This window comes from Lissotriton vulgaris, chromosome 4_1 (genome assembly GCF_964263255.1).
Source record: "Lissotriton vulgaris chromosome 4_1, aLisVul1.2, whole genome shotgun sequence".
NCBI lineage: Eukaryota > Metazoa > Chordata > Amphibia > Caudata > Salamandridae > Lissotriton > Lissotriton vulgaris.
The window spans coordinates 1349101766-1349114322 of NC_141691.1; the positions used below are offsets into that span (position 1 = coordinate 1349101766).

At 47.3% G+C, this 12557-nt stretch overlaps 1 protein-coding gene across 1 annotated transcript in view; it reads right to left on the reverse strand.

Annotated features, from left to right (window-relative positions):
- CEP192 (centrosomal protein 192) overlaps positions 1-12557 on the reverse strand; it is a 1919503-nt gene that overhangs the window by 858181 nt on the left and 1048765 nt on the right. Inside the window, exons 26-27 of the mRNA XM_086965571.1 lie at positions 4057-4196; positions 2181-2273 (exon numbers count right to left, since the gene is read on the reverse strand). Coding sequence (XP_086821697.1) covers positions 2181-2273; positions 4057-4196 — 233 coding nt within the window. The remainder of the gene's footprint in view (positions 1-2180; positions 2274-4056; positions 4197-12557) is intronic.

The following is a 12557-nucleotide window of genomic DNA, read 5'->3' on the forward strand; positions in this document are numbered from 1 at the left end:
AGGCCATTTTTTTCAGGCCCCTTCACTACAGAGCACTACAACGCATGAAAGCGTCCCATCTTCAGAAGAGTCTCATGTACCCCTACACAGTCCCCTTGTCAAACAGGATCAAGGAGGATATACGGTGCTGGCTTTCACACATGTAAGGCTGGAATGGGAGAGAGATTTTCAACTCTCAACCCAATCTCATTATGGAATCAGATGCCATCAGAACAGGGTGGGGACCCACAAGTGGGGATTTTTACACAGGAGGCAATTATCCGCTCAGGGACAGAACCTACATATAAAGCTTCCTAGAGTTACTGGCGGGGACTTCACTGTATAATGTTAGACGAAAGACAAGATAAAATGTTGTCCTAATAAAGATTTAAAACATGACTGCACACCAGTACAAAAATCACCTGGGAAGATAAAATCTCAGACCCTTTTGGAACTCAATATGAATTTCTGGGACCACTTCCTGGAAAATGAGATCACTGAAATGGAAGAGTATCTTCCGAGGAGGTCTAACCTAGTTGACACTCCAGACATCTACACAAGATAAGTTCATGGAAGCTACACCACAGGGTATTCAGCATAATCTAGTAAAAGTTGGGTCCCTTCACAAAGGATCTCTTTGCGTCACGCCTGGAACATCAGTTGCACAGATACTTCAGCTAGAGGCCAGAACCAAAGTTGGAAACGAAGGACACAATTCTGCAGGACTGGAAGACTGAGGTCAGCTTTGCTTTTCCCCCAGTCTAAATAATATGCCTCTTATTCGAAGTATGGAGACAATGGGCAGACGTGCTGATTGTGACCCCTCTATGGGGAAAGCAAGTATGGTTTAGAGTTCTGATGCAACTTTCTTTGGATTTTTCCAATTTGCCTTCCCCCATGTTCCCCATCGCCTCCAGGATCCTGCGGGGAACCCTAGAAATCGCCTAACAAAGGGCATGTAACATATCATGGCATGTCAAATTACCGGGGATGATGGAAAGCCCCCGGGGGGGTAAGGGGATCTAGACAAGCGGAGACCTGCTCACAGAGGCATGGGCAGATAGTACAGTTAAAAGATAACAATCCATCCATCTTGTCATACTGATTTATGTGTGCAGAGGAGTCTGGATCCCATGAGGGCATTATTGTCCATATTTTTTTATTTGTAGCTAATATTTCATCAAATGACATGGTGTACAGGTCAGTGAATACCTTCAAATTGGCTAACTCGGCCAGCCATAACCCAGTTGAGGACCCACCAGAAAGCGAACATCCTTCAGTTAGGTTAATTATGGAGTATTTTGTTTTTCTCTTCCACTGGAACTACAATACTCAATCCTCAATCCTCTGGGATGTAAACAGAGTGCTCAATCTCTTCCTCGCATAGCCGGGAACACATTTCTCTCTAGAAGGAAGCCATCAGGAACATTTGTCATGCTCATGTGCCTAATTACTTAGTCTAGTTTCAGTTTTCAGAGCACTGAACTTAACAGGTAGGATATTTACCTCAGAAGGTGTCACCTTTAATATTTCTAAAAGGGCAAAATGTAACTCCAAAGTGGTGTTATAGCAACGTTTCAATGTTATGTGCTGTCTATTACATCAAGACATGCAAGAGTTTGACAGAAAAGCTCCGTCCTCCAGGTGAAAGACAATTGCTTATTGCTAATCGCAAATAACACAAGGCAGTATCTTCTCCCATAATTGGTTGGTGGGTTATGCAAGAGGCTGGCACTGATAAAGGTTTTTCATGCACATTCTGCGTGAAGTATAATGGCTTTTAAGTCCTTTGCCATGGGTGTGAGATTGGGAGATATCAAACGTAGCAGAGTAGTAATCGAACTTGACTTTTAAAGCATTGTACTTTAAACCAATCTTAAATGTGGCTTCCATGATAGTCAACAAGCATAATCCTCGCCTCTGTGTCCTTAATAGAATTGAAACATTGCTACGATAGTGAGACATTTTAATTCTACACAATAAACAAGTAGCATTTTAAATCTACGTTTGTCAACTAAATTTCATTTACTAAATATCTGACAATACTTGTGCTTGAGAAGGACTCATTTATTTCAATAATATTAACTCACAAATGACTCCACAAAATAAACAATCCTTAATTAAAAATAGCTTTTAACATACTACACTCCATGTCTTGCATGGGACAATTATATGGTGTAAAATTGTATGAAATATCTTACCTTTATGTTTAGTTCAACTGAAATGTTTCCCGCATTTTTTAAGGGCAAAAATTGTTTAGCTGTTGAGCCAATTTGAGCACACAAATAAACGGTCTGAAATAAAAAAAACACGTAAGTCAATTAATTGCAGAACACGGTTTATTTAAGAAATGACACTTGAATTTTTTCCATATATAACTGAAAAAAAACAGGTTTCAAGGACGTTGTAGTTAGGCTGACATTTCACTCGTACAAAACCAGAGAAATGTGGCCATTATAGTTAGCTGAGCTGTTACTTGCGCCCCCGCAAGGCACTGCTGATGACGTCACTGATGACATCACAGATGACATCACTGATGACATCATCCACTTAATATCCGAGGCACCTCCTCACACCCTAATACATCTACTCTAAAATACAGACTACCATTCTCAAAACCACAGACACACCGATACCAGTTAGTACATACCCACTCACTGATTTATAGGTCTACACACACACATCCACTCACCCATACAGTCAGTCATACATGCAGCCACTGATCAAAACAGCCACTGATATATGCACCCATACAGGCAGTCCCCAGGGCCAAGGAGGGCTCCTGGAGTGGGGTCGCACAGCGTACCTCCCAACTCATGTGAAGCCCTGGGGAGGTGGTGGTCCCCGGAGCAGTGTGTGTGGGGGAGGGGGGGGGCTGGAGCTCCCCCTCTCCGGTGTACAAGTTGCCCTGGAGAGGTGGCGGTCCTGAGGGCTTGAGGGGGCAGCGAGGCCCCCCGCCCATAATAAATTTGAAACCCGGAAGAGGTGGAACCCCAGGGCTGCAGTGGATGGGGGCACATGCCCCGCAAATAAGCAAAGCACCGGGGAGGTGGCAGTCCATAACACTGGATTGCCCCCGGGACCTTGCACACCCGAAGGGATAAAACAAACGAAGCGCGGGAGCCTGTGTTTCGTATTTAAAAATAAATTCTGCCAGATTTGCGGATCCTACTCGAATCCCTCTGGGAAAAAATTATTCTTTTTTGGGCCCTGGGGCTCATTGTGGGACCCCCTGACCATGCCTAGGGGGTCAGTGTGTTTCTATCCTGCCCTCTTTTCTTCATTTTAATAACCTTTTGTCTTGTGACTCAGTTCAACCGAGTCACAAGATGGCTACCAACACTTTGGTTTAGAGTATTGGCAGCCAATCAGAATGAAGCTCGTGATCTGGAGGGTTTGAGGATCCACCGCAGTCACCAGATATATAAATATGTCACATAGGAATACTTCAGGAACCACTGAATCAATTTACAACATTTTTTAAAACATTAACGCTTTCTGAACCACTTTTTGCAAAATTTGGTGTAAATCCATTCAGCAGTTCAGGCTGTAACCTCTGCCAAAATTTCCTATGGAAATGATCATGGAGAAAACAAGTGTTGGGACCGGCCCCCCCTTTCTCAGCCCTCGCTTGGCGAATCACCCTGAAACTTTCAAGGCAGGAGCTGACCGGAGCGCCCCATTAGTTTTAAACATTTAGCAAAAGATTTGTCAAACGGAGCCTAAGATCTTGGCAAAAGAAAAACGCTTTTCCTATGGAAACTAGGTCCTAACTATAACTACTGCGACCGCCAGTAGATTATATATATATATATATATATATATATATATATATATATATATATATATATATATATACATACACACACACATACACACACATGCATATACACACGCACATATACACACACGCATATACACACACACGCATACACAGACGCGAATACACACAGACGCGCATATACACGCACATGTACACACACGCGCAGATACACACACAAGCGCATATACACACACACAGACAAACACACACACAGACACATACACACACACAGAAATACATTCATATACACACACCTGTAAATCTTGTGGGGCATGTATCCGTGGAGTTCCTGCTTGTGCTCTTAATGGAATACTTTTCATAACACAGGAAGGACCTGTACTCTCCAGTTCAACATCAACTCGAGCCAAAAACTCTTCAGCTTTGCCAAGTGGTTCTAAAAAACACAACAGCTGTTTACTGCAGTAGATATTAAAATGAGCAATACAGTGAACAAAATAAGAGTCATCGTTTTCCCATCTTGCTGTACTCGGGTAGAGTCTAAATACTCAGTCATAAGGTTCTCTTTAAAAGTGCAGGCTATTAAGCGATCTATTAAAATGTTGGTCCAGTTGATTGTTCACAGACTAGTATCATTTGCAAATTACCTTTAACCCCAAAATAAAAGATTACCAATAATGTTATTCATAAAATGATCATGTTAAGGAGCATCTGGAAGAGCCTGCAAAAATAGCTGAAGTACAAGTTACTTACCTAAGGTAACACTCTTTTTGGTGGACGCTGTATCTACCCATAGATTCCTCACCTTTAACCCTTTCGCTACTATGCCTTTTGTCCCTAGAATGCTATGCCCACTTTTGGCTATTTGGGTAGTTTGCGCTTAGGCCTTCATAATTTGTTTTCCACATAAGGTAGCCAAGATTGACCTCCTCCCACCCCATCATCCATGGGGTGAAAATGGGGCCTTACATGTGTGGGCAGGCCTGGTGCCTTAGACAGAAAAGAGACCAAAACACAATATGGACACATCAAATATCTTCCACTGAAAACCGACCCTTTTTTTGCAAAGTGCCTTGCTGTGAGTTTTGAACCCTAACTTAGCCAAAGTAGGGAAACCTAGAAAACATGTACATTTTTTTAAATTAGACACCTATGGGCATCCAAGAGGTGTGGGCGGAATTGTGAGGTTCTCACTAGGCTTCACTACCAAGAAGACTTTGCAAACAACAACTTTTGACTAAACACACACATTTTACTCACATTCCTGTGAGGAAAACTACTGGAATCTGCAGGGATCCCTGAGATTTCCAGAAATGTACATCACAGAAATGCAAGAGAAATGTGTGATTTTGGTGATGGCAGAAGAAGAAACACTGGGACAGGGTTAAGGCCACTTACCACAGTAAGTGGTCATATGGGGGCGCAGTGACTGCAAGGGTAAGGATCCCATTGGCTACCATGTTACACTCACCTAACACCCCTATATTGAGTAATGAGGTGGCCCCCTCACACCTGAACTTAAGACTGACCTGACTAAAGAAGATGAGGACACTGAATAGCTGATCAACATGAGATCTGAAGACTACTGTGGATTTGGCAACAAACTCTGCCTACCCTCTCCAGACTCGACAATTGATAAGACTTGGCTCCACAGAGGCATACAAAGGCAGTGGCCCAGCTGTCCTGTTTTGTCCCTCTAATCTGGTCCAGACAAGAACCGTGACCGCCTACGACGCACAAGGACCAGTTGACCAAAACCCTCTGCACCTTAGCTTCCTGGCCCAGGTCAACGAACACCAATTGCTCCCCCTTGCCCCAAGTTCACCTCACAAACTGAGCCTTCCGTTGGGAGCTCCTGCACTTGTCCCCAAGTCCCCATTTAGAGCCCATTTTTCAGGAGCCCCCCCTTCTCGCTTTGTAAATGTTGTAACGCACAAGGTTACAAACCCATCCAGCACCTCCGCACTTGAACACACCAGGGAAGGTAAAACCGAACTGCTGGTGGAATTTGGGACCATGGCCCCTTATCACCTCAAGACCTGAATGAGACCGTAGAAATCCTATTGCAAATAACTGTATGCAGAAAATGTTCTTCTCTCCATAGGAAAGCACTGCGGTGGGTAAAGAGCAAATCAAATCTGAGCATGAATGATATTCTTGAACTTGTCCTTCCGCAGGAAGGTATTCAATGAGTTAAGATACAGGATGCCATCCTTTTTCAGCGTGAGCAAGTGGCATGAATAGCATCCTTCGCCTCTCTCAAGAGTTCGGTACCAGTTCAATGACACCTTTGGGAAGTAAAAGATTTCCTCCTGCACAGGATTGCTGTATTCATCAGGAATATGTTCTGGTGTATGAGGAAGATAAGCTGGAAAAGAAATAAAGGACAGTGTGCCAGGGTGAAGGATCAGTAAGACCCATTTGTCTGACGTAATGGATTCTCAATCTGAAAGCAAATGTTAGTGGCAATGCAATTGGGGAATATATGCCTGCATGGATTACATGCTAAACTGCATCCTGTCCATCATATATTGACAGAACCAGAGAAGCCCTGAGGTGCTCCAGGACTACAGCCAAGATTTTGCTAGCCATGTATCAGGAGCACACATGTACCTGCCCAGAAAACAAACCACATCTATGGACCTAAGGGAGAAGCTTGTTAAAGAAAACCTTACGTTATCAAATGAGTCAATCCTTCTGTATTCCCTACCAGGAGAATTGGTAAGGAACTAATTAGGATTGACTTCGCTAGTTTAATCCTACACAATGAAGTTCTCAGGGAAAGGATGTTTGCTCGAGAAGTCTGGAGCGCTGGGCACAGGTCTAAGTTACCAGGTTACTGGCTGACCAGCAGGCAAGAACAAGGCTTGGACAACGTAGGCGTCAAAGCATCAGTGAGGATATCAGTAAGCGGTAACAAGGACCTAAATGACATTGGCCCAAAGTAGACAATTTCTGTTAGAAAGTTTGTTTTTGTCCCAATAAGGGCAACTGCAGATCTAGCACTACAGCTGCCCTCTGGACAATCACAGCAAATTAAGGACTTTCTTCCACAGGTGGCCCATGTGGCAAGTCAAGCTCTGTTTCAGGGGAGATGTCTAGCTTATTGGCATTTTGTAAATCAAAGTAAAGGGTATCATCTATATAGTGATGAGGGAGTAGCTCATCCCTCCTCATCCTCATCCTCCATATAATCATCATCATGTTTCCAGATTGAATGAATGAATGAATGCATACTTTGTGTGGTTAATCAAAACCATTACAAAACTTAGCATATTTTAAAAAGAACGGACGAAAAACACTTTTAGAAATATAAAACAATAAATATTTGTTCAAAAAATTATTAACTGCTTAACTGCGGCGCGAATTCCGCCGAGGTGCGGCGGTTTGAAAGAGTGGGCAGGGCAGGTCGGTCAACGGTTGTGCGCAGGCCTAGCAAGGTAGTACCCGCGACGGCCGTTGGCCGACGGAAGCAGCGAACAGGTTAAAATCTCCATTTGTTTTTGTTTATAAATAAGACCGTAATTTGAAATAGACCTTTATGGGCAAAGCAAATCAAAAGTTTAGTACTGTCCACAACCCAGGCCCAGTTTTCTAAAGAACTCCAGAGGGTGCTCCTGACTCGGCATGTGGAGAGTTGCCCCTCAATATTGCTCAAATGTGGTAGACAATTTTCCAAAGCACGCCATGTGCTTTACAATATCCAAAGTATAGAGTTGTTGGACTGCCTCTTTTGCTGTACGGGTGCCCAATTGAAGGAAGATCAGTCTAAGATAGGTTCTACGAGCCGGCTGAAGGGCTGGACAGCAAAATAGAATATGGGCAAAGGATTCTCGTTTGTAATTGCAGAAGCGGCACTCCCTAATGCTCGGCCTTGTGTTCGCAGTTGGATATAGTTGTTTTTTTTTTTAGAGGAAGTGGATGTAATCTGGCAGCTAAAATCCTGTGTAGGGCTTGCCTCCCCACGGCCTGCCTAAGGTGAGGTTTCTGACTGAACCGTGTATGTGGGAGACTTTGGGTCTCATGAAAGCCTCTTGCTCCCAGGGATTCCATGTCCAAAGTGCGAGAGCGTGGTCGCAATTGCTTTTTTTATTGTTGCCTTGATAGTATCATAGTTGGGTTGACTGGGGTCCCAATTCTCTGTGGCAAGCTGCAGAAGATCTTTAGCTAAAGCAAGACAAGCAGACCATGTGTTGCTGGTTTGTAGGAAAATCGATTTTAAAACAGCCTTCCTAGAGTTTGTGGGGGCCGCAGTTGTTAAGAAGTATTTTGAGAGAGTCGCCAGCTCTTCAAGTTTTTGTTGTTTGAGGTCAAATTCCAAACTAGTTAAGGTGTTCCTGGTGCAGGCTGGTAGACGAAATGTCTTTTTGTAGGCGGTGCAATGTATTTTTTCCAGGTCTTGCACAAATTTCCCTGGGAATGCCTGTTACGCGTGATTGAGGGACGGTAAAAGTTTGACCATTAGGAGTCTTTGTATGGCCGTTGTTGTTGGGCTATCCAGAGTCTCGTATAATTTCCAAAGTGCATAGGTGGCCATTTTCCCCTTCTGCTACAGTTTGTGGAGGTGCACCCGTGGGCGGCCCGATTCGCTGATCCAAACCTCCAAGTAATTGTAAGATTGGACACAGTCCAGAGTCAGCGTGCTCAACCGCCACTTTGCCACTTTTTTTCCAGACAGTGGCCAAAAATTACTATTTTGGACTTGGTTGAATTAGCGACCAGCTTGTTCCGAGCGTTGTATACCGAAAGGGCTGAAAAATGCCTTTTGAAAACCTATTTAGTATGGTCGAGGAGAACCAGGTCATTGACATACTGCAACAGCTGTATCTTTGTAAGGCCGATCATGGATGTGGCTAAAGAGGCTCCATACAGTGCCCGACCCATATCCGCAGTGTAGGAAGGTGGATATCTGACTACGGTTGCCCCCAACTTTTTGCCTGGTGTTTTGCTGGTTTTTCGACTTAGTTGACCTGGGGCCCTGCTATTCAGGACCCCAGGCCCACTGCTCTCTCTGTAAAATGGATTCCATGTACCCTAGGTGCATTTACCAATTGGTACTGGGCCACCTTATCAGTCCCTGTACAGCATACCTTAGGTATCCAGGGCATAGGTGTACCCAGGGCCTACCAGGGGCTGCAGCATGTATTATGCCACCCCTGGCTTGCCACCCAAATCTGACACAACTGGCTGCACGACAGCTGGGGCAAGGTGGTGTAATCACCCTTTGCTTTAGATATAGTATTCCTATATCTAACCCTAAAATGAACACATATATTCCTATCAGTCACTCCTATGGCAGGCCTTAACAATCCTGAATGCATAGTGCTTGGAATTATGTGAGATGGTGCTCTGGCATGAGCTGAGCCCGTTGAACAAGTTACTTACCTTCGGTAACGATAGATCTGTAAGAAACAGTAGTTAGTATTAGATTCCTTACCTTAGAATATCCCCAGGCGTCAGTCTGGATCCGGAAACGTTTGCGTAGCAGTACCCCTGCGCGTCGGTAGGCGTCGTCTGCAGGCGTCCCCTGCGGCTCCGCGTCCGTCGTTGGCGATGTGCGCAGTGATGACGTCGCTGGAGTATATAGACGCCGCCTCCGCGCGCTGACGTCAGTTCTTTGCACACAGCTTTTCCACGCCAGAACACGCAGAGCCATTTGAGAACCAACACTGGTGCCATTTTTTGAAACTAGGGCCCTGAAAGGGATGTCCCTAACCCTAGGTATCAGTTCGCAGAACGGGGAGGATGGGTGGGGTGGTAAGGAATCTAATACTAACTACTGTTTCTTACAGGTATATTGTTACCAAAGGTAAGTAACTTGTTCATCTGAAAGAAACAGGTTAGTATTAGATTCCTTACCTTAGAATAGATACCCCAGCAATACCAACCCCGGTGGTGGGTCTGCGAACCAATACAATCTTACACCAGAAAGTCCTGGAGGACAGAACGGCCAAAGAAGCCATCCCTCCGGACTTGACTGTCCAGGCAGTAGTGCCTCGCAAAAGTGTGCAGCGAGGCCCACGTAGCCGCCTGGCAAATGTCCTGCAAGGGGACTCCCCGACCCAGGGCAGTAGTAGCCGCCGTGGCCCGAGTGGAATGGGCCCTCAGCCCAACGGTAGGCTCCTTCCGAGCCAAAGAGTAGCACGCTTTGATGCACACAACGACCCACTGAGAGATGGTCCGTTTATGTACCGCCCGTCCCTTCTTCACACCCACGTAGCCAACAAACAGTTGGTCATCCACCCAGAACTGGCGAGTGCGATCCATAAAAAATGAAAGCGCAAGTTTTGGGTCCAGACGATGGAGCTGCTCATCATCCTTTGAAGGATGCGGAGGCGGGAAGAAGGAGGGTAAGGTGATGGACTGCCCGATGTGAAAAGCAGAGACTACTTTGGGCAGGAAAGAAGGTCTAGTTCGTAAAACCACCTTGTCGGGATGAATGGACATGAAAGGAGGTTTGACAGAAAGAGCCTGGAGCTCACTCACTCTCCTGGCAGAGGTGATGGCAACCAGGAAGGCCGTCTTTAAAGTCAGGAGACGGAGAGGACAAGAATGAAGTGGCTCAAAGGGAGCACACATCAAGAAGGTTAGAACCAGGTTCAAGTCCCACTGAGGCATCACAAACGGAACAGGTGGATACATGTGTGTGTGATGCTCTTCAAGAACCTTGTTACAATGGGGGACTTGAACAAAGAAGGTTGATCAGGCAGTCTCAGAAAGGCCGAAAGGGCAGAAAGGTAGCCCTTGATAGTGCCCAGAGCAGAGCCCTGCTGGGCAAGAGAAAGAAAGAAGAGAAGAACCTCAGAAAGAGGGGCAGAGAGAGGATGCACCATGCCACAAATTTGTTCCACCGACAGGCGTATACCGACTTTGTGGAGAAACGCCTGGCTGCCAGAATCACATCACAGACTTCAGGAGGCAAGTCAAATGGCCTCAACTGTCGCCGCTCAATCTCCACGCATGGAGGTGAAGGCTGGACAGGTTCGGGTGGAGGACCGTCCCCTGCTGCTGCGACAGAAGGTCCTCCTGAAGGGGCAGGCGGATCGGGGGACCGACTGACATGCTGAGTAGCTCGGGATACCAGTACCTTCGAGCCCAGTCCTGAGCCACAAGGATGACTTGGGCCCGGTCGCGCCTGATCTTCTTCAGCACTCTGGGCAGAAGTGGTATAGGCAGAAAGGCGTATAACAGACCGCAACTCCACTCGCGCCGAAAGGCGTCGCCGTGCGAGTGCCGTCTTGGAAACTCCAACGCGCAGAACTGATGACATTGCGCGTTCTCTTCTGTGGCGAATAGATCTAACCAAGGCTCTCCCCATCGCAGAAAGAGGCCTTGCACCACGTCCGAGTTCAGACGCCATTCGTGATCCATCGAGCACCGACGGCTGAGTTCGTCCGCCCTGGAGTTCAGAGAGCCCGCCAGGTGTTTAACCACCAGGGTCACATCCCGATGTTCCAGCCACTGCCAGAGGCGCAGAGCCTCCTGGCAAAGGGTCCACGACCCCACCCCGCCCTGTTTGTTGCAGTACCACATGGCGGTGGTGTTGTCCGTGAACACCTGCACCACGCTCCCGCTGACAAAGGGGAGGAATGCCTTCAGTGCCAGACGAATCGCCCGCAGCTCCAACAAGTTTATATGGAGCTGGGACTCCGCCGGAGACCAGATGCCTCTGATCTCTGCCTCTCCCAAGTGGCCTCCCCAGCCCCGGAGGGACACGTCCGTCACAACAACGTGCTCCGGTTGGGGAAGGGAGAGGGATCTGCCTCTGACCCAATCGCGGTCCGTAAGCCACCACTGCAGTTGTCTTGCAGTGCCCTCTGAGATCAAGACATGGTCGGACAAGTTGCCCTGATGCTGGGCCCACTGAAACTTCAGGTCCCACTGCAGAGCCCGCATCCGCCACCGGGCGAGATGCACCAGAAGGATGCAGGAAGCCATCAGCCCCAGCAGCCGCAGCGTCAACCTGACCGAAACCCGGGATAACGGCTGGAAGATGGGAATCAAAGCCTGTATATCCTGGACTCGCCGTTCCGGAGGATAAACCCGAAACTGCGCCGAGTCGAGAACCGCTCCGATGAAAAGGAGCTTTTGAGAGGGACACAGGTGTGATTTCGGCACATTGATGGAAAACCCCAGCTCGGGCAGGAGGTCTGCCGTCATCTGAAGGTGGTGGACGACTGTCTGGGGCGAGCTCGCCTTCAACAACCAGTCGTCTAGATAGGGGAAGACTGAAACCCCTAACCTGCGCAGATGGGCTGCGACCACCGCCATCACCTTTGTGAACACCCGTGGGGCGCTGGTAAGGCCGAAGGGGAGCACGATGAACTGAAAGTGCTCTTGGCCTACCGTGAACCGCAGGTAACGCCGGTGGGCCGGCAGGACGGGGATGTGAAAATATGCATCCTGCAAGTCCAACGCTACCATCCAGTCTTGCGGGTCTAGAGCAGCCAAGACCTGAGCCAATGTCAACATCTTGAACTTCTCCTTCCGGAGGAAGCCGTTGACGTTCCTTAGGTCCAAGATAGGACGTAGGCCCCCTCTGTCCTTCTTGGGTACCAGAAAGTAGTGGGAATAGCAACCACGCCCTACTTCTGGCCCAGGAACGCGCTCAATGGCCCCCTTGGCCAAGAGGGCCGTAACTTCCTCCTTCAGAAGTGTCAAGTGGTCCCCCGACACACAGTGGTTCTGCGGTGGCATGGCTGGAGGAGTGGTCTTGAAGGGGAGGGAGTAGCCCCTTCGGACGATCTGCAGCACCCACCTGTCCGAGGTGATCGTGCGCCAGTGGGAGTGGTGATGG